Here is a 23,265-nt window from a genome sequence, read left to right as displayed (position 1 = left end):
ATAATCATTTCTTCTGTTCGCCTTCTCTTCGCACTTTTTCTTTGCTCTCTTGTTCCTTTTTTGCACTTGATGCCTCTTGGTTTTTTCCTTTTGTCGTTCGTTTGTTTGAATCGTTTTATTGAATCTTAGCGTTCAACTATATGGTGTACGGAACGATACATTCTTTTCAAGTTCGATCCAGTGTGTAGGGCACTTTTTTCTCGATTACTTCCGCTTTTAATGCACAACATACAACAATTGGCCGGGATAGTGTGTGTGTGTGTGTGTGTGGATATGGAGGCCATACCACACTGGGAAAGGATAAAAGTGTTCGATATGCGTGCGCGTTTCAATATGGTTCACGTAAAAGTAAAAATAAAATTAAAATAATGGAAATGAAGTGAAAAATAAAATTTTATCTGACGCCAAGCCACATGCGAAACAGTTGAGAAAAACGGAATCCCCAACCAGAAAATGGAAATCACGAGTTATTTTATGTGCACACCATTAACAACCGTCTCTTCGATTCGATGTGCAACAATCGGGCACACAATCATATTGATAACACAGTGGAACATGTGAAAAATGAGAGTTAAGCAGAATGAGCACGAGAATGAGATAGAGACGTCGACACACGAGCAGAAGAAAAAAGTGAATCGTTCAATTGAAAAATAAAATTAGCATAAAAAGTGATAGCACGGAAATGTGTATATATATGACACGTTGGATATGGAGTTTATTAAGATAGAAAGTGGCGTGTGAGCAAAGACGCAGAGCAATACTTTGGCAATCCCTTGGAAATTTTGAATTCAATTCACAGTGACATTATTCGCGATACGCGCGCGGCTCCAAATTTATTAGCCGAGCGGTTGAAACACAACGCAGTTGTATCAGCGTGAGGCCGTATATAGCACAGCGTGCTGATAATATTGAATAAGAAAAACATTGGATTTGCATCCATTTCACGAAATCTCCTGATAGGTGTATGTGTGCGTATGAACACCGAGAATAACACATAGCTCCCACTTGCGAATGGAAAAGATTAAAAAAACATTCCGCGCGCAAAATGATCGAAGTCAAAAATAAAGGAGAAAAAAAATGGCAGTGAATGGTTCTTCTTACGATGTAGTTCACATTCATATTGAAGTCATTATGTAGGTTCATAGCCAATCATGTCCCGTTCTCTGTTTGTTTTTTGCTCTCTCTGCTTCTCCTATTTTTTTTTTCTTTGCACTTTTTTTTCTGCCTTCTTGGCGCGTGCAAGAAAAAAATCTATTCGATAGCGAACGAGAGCTCGAATTGTAGCATCGAACGAGTGTGCAAGGAAAAAAAATGAGTCATATTTTACGCGCATATAAAAAAGAGCCATGCAATTTGCATTCGGCATTAAACAATAGTAATGATACGCAATTTCGTTTTATTCATTACTATTTTTTGTGCCGTTCTGTTGTATCCCATTGTTTTTTAATCCCCTATTCAACGATCAGCACTCTTTTTCTCGGCCGAGAAAGCAGAGAATGCGATTGTCGGGGAGTAATCCCCTGTTCTTCTTCGGCTAATGTCTGATTGTGTTTTGCATGCATAAAACGAAACAAAAAAAAATTGAGAGAAAAAACGCCGTTTACAATTGCAGCATCAATAGATGCACGGCTCTTTTCATCGTCAAGTCGCAGGGAATGGAGTAGGCGAATGATATAGAAAAAAAGCGTCGTAGATTACGCTAGATGCAAAACAAGGTGACTACTCGCCAAAAAAAATCTTGATAAGAAACAAGAGGGCAAAGTCAAGCGAAAAGCAACGCTTTTGTGCGTTCAATACTGACTGCATGGCGGAAGAGAGAGAGAGAGAAAAAACTTGAGAATGGATGAAAAAAACAGAAGCGAATCGAAATCTGATTTTTTTCCCTTCATTTACCGTGGCTTCCGTAAAAAAGTTGCCACTTCGCACATATTCATTGAAGCGACTATTGTTAAGTCACCAGAATTGGCTGAACGCGGCAGTATTATTTATATGCAAACTCAGTCGCAGAATACTTGATACACACATACGCAGTGTTGTGAGAGTGTGCTGAGTGTTTGCAATAAAACCGGGCAAAATAATAAAGATTCTCGGCACTCGCGGTGTGTGTATGTGTGTTTGTGTGTTTTTTTTATGTTTCCCTCGCTCAGACTCGCTGATATCGCCTATATAACGATTGTATGCCATCGTGCATCATTTAAGCTCAACAATATTTTCGTGTTTTTTTTTCGTCTTTCTTTTGTGTGTACTGTCTCTGCTCTTTGTCGCTTTTCATCATTGGCACACAACAAATACAAAAATCTATTGTTTTGGTCGGGCGGTCGAAAGAAGAACGCTGTAGATATGTAGAAAAAACGGAAGCATCAAGCAATGCCACCGCCACCATTGCCACTATTACCCGACTATTGCAATGGCACACGTAAATATATTTAACATGACAATATAGCCGGAACAACCAAGCTGATACGTTATATTATGTACGAGAGTCAAATAAGTGTGCGGCAAAGCCCATGCATTCAGCTTGCCATCACATAAATATTATGTGGTAATAATATGTGGAATATTTGCATTTTCAGTAATCGCATCTTTCGAACAAACATCAGCCAACTGAACGGGTGGCGGATGGTGGATGGTGGATGGCGCTTAAGCCATAACACATATTACATGGTTCAGCATCGGCGACATCACCATCGTCGTAGTCGTAGTCATAGCCGTCATCATCATCAGCAGCACCATAATCGCCATGCAAAAAGCATTCGAACAATGCAAGAATTTCATCATTGCCACGCATTTATTTGCTATTTTGTCGCTTTATTATTATCATTATTGTTGTTGTTGTTATTATTATTAAAGTCAGGCCAATGTTCGTTACGTTTTATTCTTGTTGCGTTTCGTTTCGTTTCGTTTCCCCATTTCATTAGTATTACACATATCCGTTGAACTGACATCATCTGTTTGTTTTGAGGAATTGAAATTCCGTTTTATGTCATCTCATGGGATTCCCTTGATGTTTGCAAAATCAACGCAAAACAAATGTATCTTTTCGATAAGAAATTAAGACTTTTCCTTTCGCCCAAAACACGGAACAGCTACACAAAATGTGACCTGTTTGCCATTGCCGTTGCAATAACTTTCGATTGAAGTTTGGTCTCACCAAGCCCGCCTCCCCCAAAAAAAGGGTCATTGTATGCGTTGGTACTACCTTTCATTTGACATGTGTACACAAGCTTACAATGAAATCCGCTCCGGCAAATCCAAATGCAACTTGGCAAACCGACCAAAAGCAACAGTAGAAAAAGAAGAAACGGAATGAATAGAGAACGGGGCCTATGGATTCAGCGACGAAAATGACAATAACAGTAACAATATTGTTGATAATGATGATTATCTGAATAATGATAAGACGTACGCGCGTTTCGCCTTGTATCATGTCTAATGAATTTTAAGCATTTTTTGCCTCTTGCAAATGTTAGCACTTTACCGCGCTCGCGCTACGGCATACATACAGCAACGAAACGTGCATGCATTGTCGCTGGTTGACATTTTAAAAGTGTTTGCATTCTCATTTGCGAATGGTTGCAACTATAGAGAGTGTAACGAGGACGACAACGACAGACACATGTTCGGGGCGCGACAACAAAACGACATGAAAGAAAGAAAGGAAGAAAGAAATGAATCTCATTACTGCAGGCAAAAGAAATTGCTTGTTGAATCTTCACCATACGGGGACATTATGATGCAATGAATGCTTCAATCTGATATCTTGGATCGTTTTTATAAACACGTGATTTAAACGGAATGCGTTAAAGCGTTGTGTTATTGTCATGCATAAAATGTCGTTGTCGTTGTCGTTGTCGTCAACATCATCATCGTCGGCGGCATCGTTGACGTCGTGCGTGTGTAAAAGATTCAAATGAATATCAACAATTCCGTCATTCAGTTTGATTTTAATTTTAGATAGTAACCATCTCAAAATGGGAAAGTTTAAATGGGCTCATAAAAAAATCAAAAATACATTGAGTCCTTTTAATATCCATTCTATACACATACAAAAACACCTGACACCCCAACCACCGTTCGAAGCCCATTCAAATGAACTTTGCATCTCCTTTATTTCAGTCTTTTTCTCTTGTTCTGTTCGCTTTCAATCAATGGAGAAAAAGTCATCGTTTTTTATGTTTATTGCATCTTTTAAAAAAAAACAAGATTCACTTTCATCTATCAATCAAAATAAATCGCTGCAATGATAAGCGTTAAGCAAGACATATAACACGCCGATTCAAAAGAAGAACATACTTCATTTTAATCGTTGTTTTTGTGCAATTTAAAATTTAATGCCAATCGCTACTCTCGCAATGTGCATCATTTATATGTAAATCGTAAAAAAAAACAGCCAAATCAAATTGAATGAGAGACAATTGCATCCTGTGATGCCATCGATCCCAAAATGACGTACTTATCGAATAAATATGTGCATTCATTCAAACATCCTGCAATCGAAAATGTGCCATTTATTCACAATCCGCACATCTGCCATCGTTCATATTGTCTCACATTCTCAGTTTAAAAAAGAAAAAGCATGCAACAGAGGAAAATAACGCTGAAAATCTTTGCCGAAGTCAAACTATTGCCAAAACGAACAAATCGTATTCGTTCCACAACTTATTAACAACAGTCTCTCTCCCTTTGCCTCTCTCTATGTGCCGTCGCATTGAGTTTATTGGAAATTGGCGTAGTTAAAGAAACGTTTGGCTACCGTTTCGATGCAATCGATTTTTTACATTCATCTCAACTTGGCGCTCAACTCCAAAGAAGGCAAACGATACTCTGCTGTGCGGATTGAGCGAAAGACGGGCCAAAACAGTACAGATGTTTATTTGTATTTTATTCGTGGCAATTGGTTGCTCTTCGCACCGTCTGAATACAGCCAAACGGGCGATAGGGATGTGTGTGCTAGTGTGTGCGTGCGTGCGTGTATGTATTTTGTATTGCTTCGTACATAATATTCGGTGCATTTTGAATGGGATTTTATTCTCGTAAAAGTCGTGATGATGAACCTCGTCGTAATAAATATTTTAGTAGAGAAAATAAAATGGGAGATTAAAGAGATGTGTGATTGCATAAAAATTATAGTCGTACATACATATTTTAGTGAACGAAGCGAACGAACGAGGCGAGCAATTGAGTGTGTTGAGAGTGGAGCCAAAAAAAATTGTTGCATGGCATTCCGATGGAATTGGGATTGAGATGCAATGAAATTCATTCGAACATCAAACTAACACTTTATACATATTTCCAACACTCGCAATTGGGTGTTCATTTTTTTCGCTTGTGTTTTTTTCTCGTCTTTTCTGATCGCGCAACCATAAAATTTCACCGACTTTATGTTGGAATGAAAAATATCAATATTCAAGCGAAGTGACGAAATATAAAACGACAAGTGTCACAAATATTCAAATATGCATCGTATAGTTTGGATGACTGACTGAGTGAGTGACTGAAGTAATTGTGAATATATGTGTGTGTGTGTGTGTGTGTGTGTGTGTGTGTGTGTGTCAACTGGCCATTTGTCATGAACACATTTCTTGCCATTTTCACTGATGCCAACAATGCGTACGTATCTACGTAGGGTGGCATATCACAAAAAAAAGCAATCACTTTTTAAACATTATTTTTCCATTGGTTTCTAATTTATCGCGGCCATAAATTACGGTTGACGCGGCTGCTCTCAAAATCACATGTGAACAACAGTGCGCGACAAATGAGAGACCAAACCAGAAAAAAGTGCACATACACACGGGGAATCACACTGAAATCTATGTGCCCGTATGAAAATTCGTAGCGCTACTGTAAATAATTAATTGTAATTTATTTTCGAATGGAGTCGGCTGCTCGTTACGTTTTATATCTACTTGGCTCGATCCCATTCACTCGTTAAATTCGCATAACAATTGCACCATGACTGAATGCATTGCTTGCGCGCGTACGCGCTCGCCCGCGCACATCCATTCCCATCCATTCACACATATATGAAACCGTATGCATTTGGTGTCAACAGTCAACATAATTCGTGTTACACTATCGTTGCACTAGTCAAAAATCTTGTGCGGTGTGTGCTAACGCTGAGAATAGTGTGGTGCCTTGTCTTCCCCCCGCCCTCTTCACCGGTAGCTGCTAATTGCAATGTGTCACGTAACGTATTACACGCACACTAACCATTTTTCTCTGCATTTAACATAAACTTCTCAATTAAATTTCTAAATGCATTTTGATGAAGTTGATGCGCCATTACTTTTCGTCCAAATGAATGCCACGGTATGTATATGTGTTGGTGTGTGTATGTGTCTGTGTCTGTGTCTGTGTCAGCGTCCGGGGCAATGTGCAATCGGAATTATTTATGGGACACCAGCACTTATTCACATTCGCATTGTCGGAAGTTATCGGTCGGAATGTTTATTTTATCGAGATTTTGCTGATAGATCTTTAATTTTACATTAGTTAAATTCGTTGGTCCGTGTTGATGACGATGGCAACTGCAGTGGCAATCATAAAACGATAATGCATTTTATGCGGCCCAATAATACAGCAACAGCAACAGCAACAATAACAGTCATCGATCGAATTGTTGGGTGGAAATGCCACAAAAAGGAAAACACCATTTTCGATTCGCTTATCGGTTGCAGTCAATCGATTTTCCCAAGATTACATCGTGCACACCACATCGTCAAGATGAATTAAATGAATTGAATCGTAAATAAAATGTAATGATAACACGTAATGTGCGGGATTTTAAAATGTCTGCACCATTTAATCGTCGTCTCGTTTGGATGGTGTGTCTCTGATGAGTGGTTGGCATTGTGTTGCTGTTTTGCGGTCGATACCCACATATGGCAACTACATCACTTTTTTCCGATTGTGTTTTTTTTTGTCTCTCGTTCATTCTGGTTCTCTTCAACTAATTAATACAAATCACATTATACAATTTATTATCTCGTTGTCTTCAACTAATGGACCGTACCGATAATCCATCAAGCTTGTTTGCTGCTGCCGTTTACTTTCATGTGAAAATGTCGTTTCATTTTCAGTCTCTCATTTTCTACGCTTAACTTTTTAATTGGTCGATCACGGTGCATATCAACTCAGTTGAGATTGTGCGTTGGTTTTTATATATTTTTTTTCAATTCATTTGTGCTGCGTTCGCATGACAATATATAGACAACTTAATTCGAGTCGGAAATAAATGCATTATTTAATTGCCATTTGGAGTAAAAACCGATATTGCCTATGAGCATGTACTGGACGCTCCTTACCGACACTCTCACTCCCTATCATTGGCGCTCGCTCAATCGTTCATGGTCGCGGCCCCTCGAAAATAGTTGCATTGAACACAATGAATTGTGTATGGCGTTTTCAAATCGCCGGCCAAATGTCAACGGGATTAATGGTAATGGTCGTAATGAAAATTTATGGTTCAACATTAAAATTTATTTTATACAAGTGAAAGCATTAAAATTTCCACATATTTTCAGACAATCGTGGATTTATATTTAAATTACACGTTGCACATTTATCGCTTCGATTATAAAATCGACGACGACGGTGGTGCTGGCAGCGAAACAGCCGCATTGGTGGTGGCGTTTAGCATGTGTGCTATGTGAATTATTGTGTGCGTATTATATGCGGCTTGATGCGAAAATGTCAAAAGTTTATCGCCAATTTCGATTTTTGATTCGACGATAATTGTTCTAATTTGCGCGGCGTAAACGTTGTGCCAATTGGATTTTGGCGTGCGGTGTCGAATATTGGGTGCTTGCTATGGCTTCTAAATTGAAATTAAGTGCCGATCATCAATCTAGTCGAGCAATTCAAATGCGCGGCCAAACTAAACATACGCGATATTGACATCGTAAAATCATCGAGTGCAAAATTAAGTCGTTGTGCATCGACTAAACTTTTAAACTGAAATTGTTATTTTTCATTCCCGCATGAAAATAGTGCAAGCGAAGAGTGTGAGAGATAGATAGAAAAAAAGCAGAACACAACAAATCAATCTTGCAAATGCACGCTCATGAACTTCGTAAAATGGAATTCACTCAACTTTGGCTGCTGTTAGTTTGTCGTTGCCATGTACAGCTACGCATCTTCACATCGACTTCATTGCAGAGTTATTGAGAGAGAAAAGAGAGTAAAAAACAAGCGTTCAAAGGGACCAAATGGGACGGAACATGTAGAAGATTTTCTTTTTCATTGCTCATTGCTCATTTTCAAAGTGCATTTCATTTTTTGCTACTGCAACGACTGTGGTGTAATCAATTTTTCCTCTTTTCCGTTCGTTCCCATCTTTCGATTGTGTCGTGTGCGCACTTTTGATTATATACCACACACACAAAACAAAACAAATTCAAAAACCTTAAGTGTGCAATTATCGAATACAATGAATCTTTTTATGGTCGCAGCATGTCGAGTGCGTCGTCGTTGGCGTCGTTGTTCATTCGGTATCTATGCGCACCAATAAAATGCACAATGCACCACTCGAAAAGATGAAGCACCAGATCGAATGCTCAGAAAATCAGAGAAAGAACGGAATAATAAAACAATTGAAAGAGATTCAACAAGAAGTGTTGTTTATTAAATAAAGTTGAAGAATAAAAAGCAGCAGCAGAAAAAATGGAGAAAAGTTTTTCGCGTGTTTTTTTTTCTGGAGCATAATTCATTCTTTTTTAGATTGTTGTTTACCGTTTATGTTCATTGCGTTGCTGTTTGGTTGTATCAAGTTTACCACATAAATGCAATGAAATTAAAGTTGGATCGCGAGTGAGCAACAGCGGCCAATGAGAGCGAAAGAGATAGAAGTGATCAGGGCTAAAGCACCAAAATGGGATTTCTCAAAACTCTTTGAACGTGTGTGTGAATGTGCAACCGATGAATACTGTGAATAACTATGGCGGCGCGACCATGGCAAAAGTTTCGATGGATGTGAAAAAATCAGTTGCACGCTCCATTAAAGGTTTTACTATTCATTTTACCGGTATTCAACGATAAGCAGCCGCATCACATTATACAATAAATTTATATATATAAGAAAAAATATTTTTTTTTCCATTCTGTCTCACAATGCGTTTTGCTATGGGTTCATCGTGCGCATTGTAACTGCAGTTTTTGTGGTGTTGGATCGGCGTACATTTTCTCTGTCTCCCGTCGTGTATGTGTATTTTTCTCTTTTTCTTTGTACGCTTCACCTAATAATGATGCAATTAAATTTACAACTTTAAAGTGTTCTTGATAAAATATGATTCGTTACCGTTTGGTGCACAGTCAGAGGCTCACAATTTATTGAGTTTCGCTGTCTATTTCGATTCAGCATTTTCATAATCCCCAAGAAGTTTTCTCTCTATTGACAGCCAAACGAGCGAACAAGCGACGAGCAGAAGAAGAAAAAATAATTTTCATTTTCGATTCGGCATGAAAACGCTAAGCTCTCCTGTCGCTTTCTTTTGAATATGCATTTTGAATCGTAATCGAAACATTGATTCAAATGAGATTTTGAACCTTTTGCTTCAGTCTCTTCTCTTTTTAATTCAAAAACTCTTTAAACTCCCATGAATGAATAGACCGCATAAATAACGATTCAATTCGGAAAACAAAGATAATTTCGAGTGGTGGCATTCAGTACCAAGAAGATTCAATCAACTTGGATGCAATGCAAAATATTTCGCCATTTTTTCTCTCTTTCCCTCTCTCTCCCCTTTTTTCTTTTGCTGAACGAAAGAGAGATAGAGAGGGAAAAACACCAGATGAAAGTTCGCAGCGAAATGAAATGTCAGCTTCTATCATCTTTGTTTGTTTACTTGTGCATTCTTATTAAGAGAGCAGCGCTTTTTCATCCACAGCCGCACAGTACTTTGCATTCATAAAGTTCTCCGTTCGCTCTTTGCACAATCTCGATATTTCATTTTGTGTTCCACTTGTGTAATCGATTCGCTGGTAAGCGAGCGCCAATATTGAAGCCATTCAGTCAATGCTGAGCTCAACGACGTCGTCGATGGCGATGGCAATGGCGGCGGTGGAGTCGGCAACAGTCAATGTGATGGAAGCTAAAGGAAAAGAATTTAAATCGTGATTTAAACTATGGACATTGTCATCACAAAGCGAATAGCGTGCACTTCACTTACAGCACAATGCAGCCCATTGTGAAAGTGGCGTTTCTGTACGCGCGCTCGCGATCGTCGGCAAAACTTCGCAAAACAAAAGAAATTAAATAATCCTTCAATAAAAGTACGTTCATTGTTTGGGCAGCTTGCGCGCACACGCCACACAACTACTCAACAGCAGCATATGGAACAGATAAAAGACGAGCTACTTGAGAGATAAAGACAGCTAAAGGATTGAATAAAGATCTTTTGCTTATGTACCGCAGTTCAAAGTGAATCGACCAAATAGATGTTATTACGATTTGTGGCATTGGCATGTGCACATTTTACTCAACACAAAGCTCGAATCGGTGTGGCAAAGTAAAAGCAAGCGCGTTCCGAAACACATCCGAGAACACATAAAATGGTTCAATAGCATCAACAACAAAATTCGCTGTCGTTTGCGAGAGCATTGAACACATTAAGAAAAGTGAGTGCACCTCAGTTCAATTCGTATGTGTCGGTGGTGGCGGCGGCGGCGGCGGCGGCATCAATTTATCGCATAGTCGGCAAAAACCGATCGAAATACACATAGCACCGTCTTTCTCTTTACGCCCCGAAAGAAAGGAATGAGAAAGAAAAAAGCAACGACGATGACGGCAACATACACACGGCAATATAGTGATTGCATGGCAAAACACACTCAAGCGATCATTGCACGAGATAAAAGAGCATTGTGCGGAATTTTGATGCGGTACTTCATTTTTCCCTTCGGCACATGCATAATTAATCGATTTGTTTGCATAGAATTTTTCGCCCATTGACATGTTGCGGATTACACGATTGTCGTTGTCGTTCTCAATTCGCACCGAAGCCAAAATGCACTGTCGTCAAAATAGTCACAAAGGGGAAATACATATTTCATCGACTTTGAGAGAACAAACAGCTTAAACCATCCATTTGAAATGTATTAGTATGGTTTCAACTTCTGCTACACTTTTTTTTATCGTTGTTGTTACTGTTGCTGTTTTGTTCCGCTCATTGTGTATGTGTTGCTGTTCAGCACATCGTGCGCTCCGATGAGCAGGTCGATAAAGTGAAATATCAAATTCAAACCCACTAAGATTGGTTTGTTTGCAAAATTTTGCAATCGTGTGATAATCGAAGCGATAGAATTGAACTCGTACTGATGTGATTCACGGCATAGCTGATTTCAGCACATTCCCTCTCAGCTCACACACACACACACACACACACACACACACACACACCAAAGTCATTTACATTTTCACTTGTTTACTTCAAAACGAAATCAAAATGTCATGTTCAACAACAATATGTCGTTGAATTGCAAATGGATTGATACGGATACGATAGGAAAACTTGAAAAATGTGATTTTTTCTGTGTCTCTTCGTCTTTCACTTGTGACGGTTTTGTTCGTGTGTGGGGTGATTGAACGGATTAGTTTTCGTTCTTTTTGTGAGTTCATGATTTGATTCAATTTCCATTGCAAGACAGAGTAGCAACAACAAAAAGAGGAACTTCAATAATATACCGAAAACTTGTACCTCTTGAGAATGGCCATTAGGATACAATTTCAGTTTTCACGGTGAATGCGATCCGGCTTGTTCGCACCACAACCACCCCTCCAACCGAAAACTATCCCAACAATAGGATTCTATTCAGCAAAGAAACTGAATGTGAAAAAAAACCGATACAAAATAACGCTAAAACGGAGTTGCATACACACACACAAACCCAAGAGCGGAAAGAAAGCAAGGAAAAACCGATGTATGAAGAAGTTTGAGATTTTGAATTATTTATTTGACAAAAGGTGCCGTTTGCCGTAGCCGATCTGCTTTCTCGCGCTGGGTAAATATTCTCCGATCGTCTAAAACTAAAACTAAATGGATAAAGTTTTTGAAAATGCTATGGCTGAGTTTGTGTGTGTGAGCGCGAATGTTTTTCGGTTAAATAAATTTCTTGATTACACACATGCACCATTACAATGGCAACAAGACTTGTCACAATGATGGTGCAAGGTTTGTCACAATGATGGTGATGATGATGACAGCGTCAACAAATTGTGATAAGAAGAGCGAAACAAGTATTGACGATGGAGCAAGAAAATCGAAGGAAAAAAAACCAAAACAACTGAACCAAAAGAAGCAAAAGAAGCGCAAAAAAGAAGAAGAAGAAGAAGAGTCGCGCGCATCAACTTACAAATGCATCAAATCAGCCAACGAAAGATAGAACGACCGGAGTTGTTTGAAATTCAGTTGCTTCCTTTCCATATCATTCGCATTGAAACTCTGAAGCTGAAAACTGAATAGCAAACATCCATTATGCTCACGGACATAAGCACCACAGCGCACACTTAGCTGTTACTTTTTGCCACAGTATTTGTATTTATGACATATTTTCTACGAGATTATCCACTATAACGGCTGATGTTAAAAGTTTTACTTGATTTTGTTCCGTTTTCATTTCTTTTGCACCATTCTCTTATCCCATCGTTTAATCCACCCTAATTTCTTTACTTGGCTGCTGTTTCTGCTGCTGTCGACATAGCTGCTTTTCATCCTTTCGCTCAAGAAAAATATATTCAAAAACTATTTTCTTCGTCTTGGCAGCAGTGCATGCGAACGATATGCTCTCTCGTGTGTTGCCTTTTGCCTTCAACTTATCATTTAATGCTTTCTCGTTCTCAAGGCGTGATGGAGAGAGAGGATTTTGTTATGTGTTTTCTCCATTCTTTCTTTTTTTTCATTTTTATTTTCCTATCCTTCAAATCGCATGAGCTGATGAGGGATTTGTCACTGTTACCAGAGAAACGATCAAATATTTTTCGAAGCGTAAGCGATGGCGACGCAAATAAAACGAAAGAAAAAAAAATTGAGAAAAGAAGAAAGAGAGATAGAGAGCCGAGAGCCGAGAGGGAACGCTTTTTTTTTATTCACAAAATTGATTGGTAATATTTTTGTGACAAATTACATTGAGTGAAAAGAAAATTGCTTAGGTTTAGTCGTAGATATAAAATTCACATTTGATTGATATACCTTTAAGCTACGACCCAACATTCCACCCGGCAAAGGGGAGACGAAAGGCATTTGATAAAATTTGTTGAAGGAAAAATCGTCAGGATTGCGTAGAATTCTTGAGTTGGTCGACCTTATAGGCCCAACTACCGCTATTGGTGACGGCAAAAGTAATGAATAACGGAGATAAGTTCTCTCAATTCGATAACTTTGACACTTTGAATCGGCACCAAATGTACTAGATATGCTCTGCACACAATTCAATAATACGGTGAGAGTCGGTGAAAAATTGCATCGATTTTGCTTTTCATTTTTGGCCCACATCAAATCGGAGGATCGGCCATGTCGCTTGCAAACGAACCGATGTCGTTCCACCTCAGAAAATCAACAAACAAACAAGCTGATTTCTATTTTGACACCTTTATCTAAATGGGCGCGACACATTGATTGAGAGAAGAGAGAGAGAGAGAAAGGGAGAGGGCGAGCAAGGGTACAATTTGATGTCATGATTGAAAACTTTTCCGAAATGCAAAACTTTCTGATATCATAATTAATAAACGTGTGTATCAATGGCGTACTATATATGCCGGTGTGCAGGTCTCCGTGCCAATCGCACACGCCATATCAGATTGGCCATTAGTGAGCATGATGCGCGGTGCGCGAATAATCGTTAAAACTGAAAATCACCTTCACAAACTGAATCCATTGAAACGTAATGATCGCAATCTAAAATATTCTTTAATACGCTATGCTATGCGATTTACGCGTGGAATCTAAGTCACGTTAGCCGAATAATTCAGACGTGTTGTTGCCATCTTTCGTTCATTCGATCGAAATGCTATAGCGATTCCAAAAAAGTGGGAAACAGAAATTGAAATGCCTGGTGATAAAAAAAATATTGCAGGAAATTTTAAATTTATCACGTTTTTTCCCTTTCGCTTCATGTATGCGACGAGTAAGGAGCAAGACTGAAGGAGAGTAGCAAAAAAAAGTAACATAACAGACAACTCTTGTGCACACATACACACACACCAACTCACACTTGCACATTTATTTCCATTTTTCACTCCGGAATTCAAACGATAAAGCTAAAGTCACTTCCTGTATGGCATTTCGAGATCTGATGGGTATATGAAACTATGGATAAGCGTATGGAAATAGAGTGTCATTTTTCGGAAAGTGGGAAATTCTATTACACGACCGATATACGGACGCTTTTTTATGGAAAACGATAAGGCTGAAGTGAGTGTGAGAAAGTATTTGTGTGTGTGAGAGAGAGAGAGAGAGAGAGAGAGAGAGAGAGAGTCAGAACGGACGCACAGAAGACATAGTGCAAGTGAGCGTGTGGTATGATTGTGTGAAAAACATTGCACCGAATAACGAGGATCGAGGAATACGTTAACAATTTTCTCGGTACGCCTTTTCGCATTTTTATTTTCGTTCACTTGACGCTCTTCGGTTTCATTGAGTCTGCTTTTACGTTTTGGTGTACGTATTCTGTCGGTGCTATCTCCACTAACAGAAAATTGTTGGCAGAAAAGTTTTCCGGGCGCAGAAGAGAGTAAGAGTGAAAACAGAGAAATAGAGAAAAAAGGGAGAAGAAAAACATTTTTTTCTTTCGAAAAAAAAAACCGAAAGACCGAACGAAGCACACATATATCGGCATAGAGAGACAAACGGAAGGAATATGGGTGCATGAGCTAACGACTGTGTAAGTGAACATAATTCGAGATTCATCGCACTGTGCACACCATTTAGCCCTGTGCTGAGGTGTATGTGTATATTGACTAAAAATATGCAAATAAATGTTTGCCTTTTACGATGTGGTAAAATAATCAGATAAGAAGTGAAAACATTAAATGGGAAATGCGGGAAAAGAAACGTCAGCAACGAGCTGTTAAGAAAGACACACTCACCCACTCAAACCCACATGCACGCATTCGAGTGGCGAATCCTGCGATTCATTGCCTCACATTTATTCATTCGCACCGTAAATGCTCTCCCTCCGTATACCTCTTTCCCTTTCTCGGTGTGAGTATCTCGGGCGATTTTTGTGTGTCTCTTTCTTACCGGAGCCGGAGCACGTACCATTGTGTGTGCAAAGTGTAACATAATCTATTTCGAAAAACTAAGCGGTTTCGGTCAAAAGTTATACATGCATGTGTCAGAGAATCAGTCTGCCGCACACGAAACATACGATATACGGAACAGTGTTTTGGTCAATGGACACCGTAACGAGATCCTATAGCTAACGCAAATAAAAGCACCACTTTTTCAATGTGTGAATAAATTTAGAAATTCAATTTTTTTCTACCATTTTTCCGTCCATTCTCTCGCGCTCTCTTTCTCCCTCATGCTCTATCACTGTGTGTCAGTTCATCATCGGGGATGCATGCACTCCCATTTTCACACACACAGAGAGAGAGAGAGACACACACACACACACAAACACCGTTCAACCGATATAGAACCAAAGACCAAGTCATGGCCGACCGTGTTACCGTATCGCTATCTGGGGAGCAATGTGTGTGGGCGTATGTTCATGACGTTGATTCGAGTTACCACATTTTGCATTTGGTTTTGTTAAAAACACGAATCATTATTATTTTTTTTGCATTGGACTTCATCTCTTGTGCCCAGTCTCCCGTTCTCTGTCCATTTTGTATCTTTTTAATTTCGTTCGTTCGTTTGCTGTAGCTATGGCTTGCTTCGCCTGCCGATGGGGCCACATTTATTCATGAATACATCCATTCCGTGTATCAAATGTTGAACGCCCAAACCACAATTTTGCGTTTTTCCATTCCAATATAATACTTGTTTGACGCAGCGCGCAAGGAAAAACAACCGAAAATCAACATGTTCAATTTTATAATTATGCGAATTGTTTGACGTTGTCCTCCAATTTTATTTTCATTTCCGCACTCGTTCTATCTCTATCTCTATTTATTGTTGGCGATTCCCAATTCCAGCATTATTTAAAATTGGTTATTCAAAAACAAAAAAAAGCAGGAATTTCATTGCATAGCAATGTGGAAGCATTAAAAACATTTGATGGGAATAGGCAATCTAAAATCACGGCACACCGCACCTACATACACAAGCGCACACATGCAGCGAGGGAAAGCGACATCGAAAGCAAATGGAAAAGTTTGCAATTTTTCATGGGTCCAAATGCCAATAACATTGTGAAATAAATGCGAATGGTTTCCGTTGCCGATGAACATTTTCCCACTAATATACTGAATTTACGGTGAAAAATAAGAATGTGTGCATAATTTTCCCTTTTTTCGATTGCAAAACAACATGATTTTTGTGTTCATCGTCGTGTTCGCCTTTTGTTACGGTTTCGCCAATGTCACAAAACTTTGGTGATTTCGTTCGGTACGGGTTTTTCTTTGAGTTTGTTCCGAGTTGTTGCTGCTTCTGTTGTTGTATTTCTTTTATTTCAAAGACATTTTTCTTATCCTATTCGTCGCCTTGCGAAGAAAAAAAAGTGATTTACATGTTGTTCTCATGGAACCCAAGCTTTTGTGCCCAAGTTACTTTTCCGGGAACCTTTTATATCGCACAACGAGTGACAAACAAAAAAAAATAAATATAACGAACGAAAAAAGAAGTAAAAGAGAGAGAGAGAGAGAGAGAGAGAGAGAGAGAGAGAGAGAGAAGAGGGGTGGAAAAAGGAACAGAAGAAGACAACATATTTTGTAGTTGCGAAACGGTAAAAACAATGAATTATGAATTTAAGAAGTGCGGCGATATCATAAGCATTGCGTCGCGCCAACACAAAGTGTTCCACTTTGTTAACATTCACTGTGTTTTCTATTTCTTTCGTTCGCTTGTGAATTAATCTACAAGACAGGGAAAAAAGTCTAAGGAACAAGTGTATGCAAAACACGGCACAGTCAAAAAGAAGCAAAAAAAATTACAATAATAAGTTTAGAACTTTGTGAACGCATAAATCTGTCTTCACACGTCTCTCGGTGCAGGTAAAACCAGAGATAAAATATGAAAATGTTAAAGCTCACTCAAAAGAATTTGAGCTCGCGCATACATAACAAACACACGGTGTCACAATCACAATCGCTTTCAGATCAGAATCCACTTTTTGACATTGATATCGTGAGCATTTCGAGTGTAGAAATCAGCGAATGAATATTGCTCTCCCAAAGCAGAAATATTCCAATCTAAGTCACAAACAACAAACTTTTTCCTTCTTCGACATGTTTGATATGAACACAAAATAGTATATCTTCTTTTGTTTTGTATACATTCATTTTTACGGTTGTCGCCCGCATCGAGTGGGCGAGAGATAGAGAGAGAGAGAGAGAGAGAGAGAGAGAGAGAGAGAGAGAGATAGAAACTTGAAGAAGGAAGAAAAAGGACTTATGTCCAAAGCCATAATTTTAATACCGGTACAAAGTTTGCGGAATAAATTACACAATGGGAAATTCAAGTCCATGAAATTGGCTTCGACCTTTTACCGTTCGATAAATTAACTCGACTCAATTCAATAATTATTGAGGGAAAAAGGTGCTAAGCCAACTTGTTGCCGAGAGTGGAAGAGAGAGAGAGAGAGTTGATTGTGATTTCATCAATAGATTGCCCATTTCCTAATCAAACCATTTCACTTTACTCGCACTCGCCAATCTCCCATCCCCACTCGTTTGCTCGCTCTCTTCCTTCCACAGCCAAAATATTCGAATTCATTATTTGCTATGCAAACATCCCATTTTTATTCCATTAGGAAAATTGAATTCAGTTTTATTTGTTGTTACTATAGAGTGAGAGTGAGAGTGAGAGAGAAAAAAGCAAACGAAAATGTGATAAAAGGTATTGCCGCTCGTTGGCATTATACTCGTTCCTTTATCTTCGTCTGCACACACAAACACACACAAACACACACTTTTTCGTCGTGATCTTTTACGTCGAAACAGCAAACATTATTCACAATTTACACAGTTTACACTCAGTCTAGTTTTGCTATGTTCAACTTTAGATTGTTACTGCTGTTGATGCTGCTGCATGCAATTCCCATCAAGTCAGTCAGTCAGAGTCAAGCAAGTTTCGAACCGATGAAGAATTGTAAACCAGTGAGACAAAAACCTTTTGCTTTCGAAGCACCGGTAAATGCCAAAAAAGAAGCCAAAATCCTTTGCATACATTTTTACACTAGACTTTTCGTGTATAGTCTTTTATCTGCCACTCTATTTGATGGATTTTGCTTCACTCTTGTTCATTGAACGATGCACAATGTGCACACCGAACAAAGTGACCCGTGAATTTGCTGAAGCAAATTCAAACATCAGTTTATTTGCCCAAAATGCTTGCGATTGCATGCAATGCCCCTTTTTTCGCCATGGTCCATTGCAAATGCAAGAAACGAAATTGTAATAAAGACGAATCGCAAGCATAAGCGAAAGAACGAAAGTAATGTCAAAGAACTCGGGCATTCTATTGACAAACAAATTCATTTGTTTATTGAGTTGGCTGCGAACTAGACTATTAAAATGCTATATAGTTGCGACTCTTTCATTAGATAAACAAGTGAAATTTCAAAATAATTGCATTAAAGATGTTTGTCACACAGACGAAAAAGAAAACTCATTTAGAAATGTTGTCACTGTTCAATTTTAGTGAGTGGAAATCAATGTTGTATAGGATATTCAAGAATTGTTCTCCGTCGAACAGTTTTCATTAGTTTATATTTACTCGTGAAATGTGACATGGAAACTAGTTGATTGAACGAAACGGAAGTGGTACATCAAATAAACGAGGGAAAATGTACACAGAGAGAGAGAGAGGGGGCGAGAGAGTGACAGGGGAAAAAATAGTGAAAATTGCGACGCGATGTCGCGGAAAAGTTTCACCAACCAAATGATGGCTGTACACAGTAGTTGTTCTGCTCGGCAAACTCTTGAAACGTAATGATGTTTTTAATTTATTCAACTTCAATTCATTGATTCATGAACAAATACAGTTAAAACGCAACTGTGCGTTTGTGCTGTTAATTATTATACGAAGCGTATAGTGTTGCACGCATCGAATTGCTGCTGCCTCTCTTTCGCTCTGCACGTTTATTCCACACTCTGCACTCCCGATTCGGATAGCGAGTGTCGAGCCTGAGCATACATCACGAGCCATGCAAATAAGTAATGAATAAACATGGAAGAGGAACTGCAGCTACTACAATATCATTTGTTGTATTGAAGAGTATAGTGCTTGTTTGAAGAGATGAAAAAAAAACGGCGTGGCCGAGTGAAAATAAAAAAGAAGCTCATAACGTTGAAACACTTCATATAAATGCTATGCTGTGAACACCACTTTTTGGCACCGCCTCTGTTCGGCTCAACTGCGTTTTTTTTCCACCGTACATTCCATTGATTTTTAATACCATTAGCAAACTTTTATTAAATTTCCTTTGTTAATTTTCGCAAATATTTTCATTAAATTACGTTTTGTATGTATTTTACGGATAAGCGGTTGAATGAGACAGACAGGAATAAAAAAAAATATGCGAGAAACAGAGAGCGGCCATGTTACCACTTTATGATAGTCAAATGAATTGACTTCTTTTGCATGATAATGCCATACTCTCGCTCACTCTCCCTCTCCCTCTTCCTCTTTGTCCACATCATATGTGCATCAATTCTTTCACATTTATTTCAAATGATTCGACTCTGGATACATTTTTTTTGCTACTGCTGCTGTTGTTCATTCATTTTGAACATTTCAACCACGCTTTATCTCGTTCATTTTTCCCCAAATGATGCTACTTCATCAACGAGAGAGTGTGGAGAACGTTTTACTGTTTATTTTATAACCCAAGTGTGCACTTTATTCGTTTTTACTGCGTGTGTGTGTGTGTATGTGTGTGTGTGTGGCTCATCGAAACTGTTTAAATTTTTTCACTCTCGCAGCAGTCAAGAGCGGCATCGTATTAAAGTGCATAACTGCACTTCAAAGGCCGATTGAGAGAGACGCCACAACCAACCCCTCGGGGGAGGGGGGGGGGCCCTAGAGAAAAAATAACCTCATGCTATTTCATTTATAGTTATTGAAAATCGACACACATATACTGGCACATCCAGTAATCTGAAACATTGATTGCCCGAACAAAAAGTAATTTATCATGTTGCGTACAATGTTCATGTTTCTCTTTTGTCTCCCTCTTTGGAACATGATGTGTTTTTTTTGCATTGCTGCTGCTGTTGTTGTTGTCGTTGTTGTTCTGTGCTGAATGTATGCATGCATCAATTTACGCAATTTTCGGTGTACATAATACATTTTATCAGCGCGTCAAAAATGTAACTACGTTATGCATTATATTCCGCTCGTATGTTGTTTTTTTTTGCTCTCCCGTTTCTGTATGTGATTTTGAATCTGATCCATTGAAGATCAATGGCATACAGCAAATCCACTTTTTTCTGCTACTTTATTTAAATGAATATAAATTGAAACAGCTTAAACGAAAATTAATGAAACAAAGATAAATCGCAATGCGTTCACACTGCCAATGAATGTTGTTCATATGCTCTCATTGAAGTGTGCATCGATAATCTGAAATCTCTTTTAAATGGTAGAAACGATAAAATTTTGGTTTTATGCGATAACCAAGGGCGGAGTTTATTTCTTAATTATTATGATGGTTTCTTAAATTTCCGTTCTGTTTACAGTTGGATTTTTCCATTGTTTTGACGCGTTGTGATACCAACTCAACTGGAAATTTGTAGCAAATAAAGTTTTTGTGCGTGGGAGTAATTCACTAAGAGTTGAGTATGAACACATTAAACTCAGTTAATTGTGAAAATTGCGCAAATTTACACCGGCTTGACTGTCTTCTGCAAGCTTGGTCCCTTCGAAGGATGAATTCATACAGTTGTTTAAATTATTTGTTTTTTATGAGCTTCAGTAAGAAATCCTTTTATTATAGCCAATTGTTTTCTGCTTAGACGACATCATTTGTTTAACAATGCATAAATCAAACATGAATGAACCGAATATAAACATCATTTCTAATGAAATATGCTTTTCTCTTTCTTCTTTTACAGATTTGAAATAATTGAACTGGACGAGAACGGACTTAAATCAGAAGACACAAAAAATTGATTTATGATATTTCAAGGAAGAAAATCAACGTGATTCGTTTTAGTTTTTCGAAGCATCCATCCAAAATTACATTCGTCAAGTGAAGCAAATCGAGAAAAGAAAAGTGGAAACGAAGAAAATGGAGTTGAGACAACAAAGTGGTATGCCACTTGTGATTTTATTCACATTGTTGGGCATCTGTGCATTGGGGAATGCATTTGCGATTCGAGAAGATGCGTGCAGTGGTATAAACACATCGTCGTGTGCCTGTTTCAATGGTGCTGAATTCGAAGTGGAGTGCCCCAGAGATAATCCAAGTATTGTGCTACGTGTGGAACTGCATCGCGTGGAAATTGAATGCAATTACAATAGCAACCGTAGAATCTATACACTTTTACCGGATCTGAAGCTATCAAATCTGAGCGCCGGCGTCATAGACCATGTTAAATTCAAATATTGCCCATTGCCCGAAGGAACGACGATAAAAGGTGTGATTGTGGATAAACTGGGCATTGATCGCGTTCAAACGTTGACATTTTCCAGTCGATCGGATATGCAAATGCGTCGCGAACAGTTGAGCGGCTTGAGTTCGGTGCGTAATTTGCGGTTCAACGGGCCAATTTCCGATTTGCCCGAAGATGCATTCAACGGTGTCAGTAATATAACCACATTGGAACTACGCTCAAACAATGTTCACCTACCATCCAATATCTTCAAGTATTTGGGCAATTTGGAGTATCTCGAGCTTGGATCGAATAATTTGAGCCATTTGGCGCCGAATATTTTTAGCAGTCAACAGAATTTGAAGCGATTAAATTTATGGACGAATAATTTGAAGAACTTGACAAAAGAATCATTTGCTGGCGCTAAATCGGTGACGGAATTAGATTTGAGTAATAACAACATTGAAGTGCTGCAATCGAATGTGTTTGAATACTTTGAAAAATTGGAGAATATCAATCTCAGCAGCAATCGATTCATTGAATTGCCAGTCGGACTGTTCAGCCGAAATAAGAGACTCAATCGCTTTCGTTTAATGTACAATCGCATCGATTTGAAAATGTTGCCCAGCGGCCTTTTGGCCGATTTACCCCAACTCGTAGAAGTGCTGATTCGCTGTAATATTCAATCGGTGCCGGAAGACCTGTTTAATGGATCGTCGAATATACAAAATATTTCGTTGCAATCAAACAAACTGACAACGCTTCCCGCCGCCTTGCTCAGCAGCCAAACCAATTTGATGGATTTGGACTTGAGCGACAATAAATTAACGGAATTACCGGACTATCTGTTCAACGGCACACAGAAATTGGTTGTCATTCGTCTGTCGAATAATAATCTACACGAAATACCAGCGTAAGTTTACATTTTTTTGTTGCTTTTTTTCTCTTTTGAAGACACTAGAAATGATGCAAAGAATCAAGGCTCCACATCGATTGTCGGTTTATCGACGAAAAACAGAAAAATAACAGTTTCAAAGCATCTCCAGCATACTCAAATGCAAACTGAAGCAATTCCCGAGTTTGCTAATTTTTTGTTGCTCTTGTTTCACCCTAATGAGTGCCAGCAAAATGACTGTACTCGAGAAGTTTGGTGTGCACTTGTGAAAAGATGTGTCAGCAACATTGTCAACATCAACGGCAATTTGTTGGGTGGAAAAAGTAAATAGAACGGTGGAAAAAAGTGGCTTCTCATGCATTTAATGTGCAAAAATGGTACCCATTGCATTTCGGTTCATACGTGAAACATGAAAATTACATTGTTATCGTTATCCGGCATCCACTTGTTAGCACTTTATTTCTTTAGCTATCTCTATGTGTGTAGCTATATACGGCGCACATTATAATATACGCCATTGTAGACGCTTTCACTTATGCTGCATTCATTTTTCGCATGCACACACCTACATGCAGCATGTCCGTTTGCTCCAATTTTTTTCTGTGTAACGAAACCACAATATACATTTTAGGGACAGCATATTATTACCAGATCGGTTTTTGTGTATTTTAGCGCA

General features: G+C 38.7%; 1 protein-coding gene across 1 annotated transcript in view; it reads left to right on the top strand.

Annotated features, from left to right (window-relative positions):
- The window catches only part of LOC129579392 (protein toll), a 145,398-nt gene that overhangs the window by 109,857 nt on the left and 12,276 nt on the right, over window positions 1-23,265 (top strand). The window contains exon 4 of the mRNA XM_055469459.1: window positions 21,215-22,607. Within this exon, the coding sequence (XP_055325434.1) occupies window positions 21,391-22,607 (1,217 nt within the window). The 5' untranslated portion in view covers window positions 21,215-21,390. The remainder of the gene's footprint in view (window positions 1-21,214; window positions 22,608-23,265) is intronic.

The sequence above is a fragment of the Sitodiplosis mosellana genome, unplaced genomic scaffold, assembly GCF_009176505.1.
Source record: "Sitodiplosis mosellana isolate CC-2019 unplaced genomic scaffold, AAFC_SMos_1.0 Smas_scaffold_6226, whole genome shotgun sequence".
NCBI lineage: Eukaryota > Metazoa > Arthropoda > Insecta > Diptera > Cecidomyiidae > Sitodiplosis > Sitodiplosis mosellana.
Note: the sequence above shows the minus strand (reverse complement) of the source record. Positions and strands in the feature narration are given on the sequence as shown.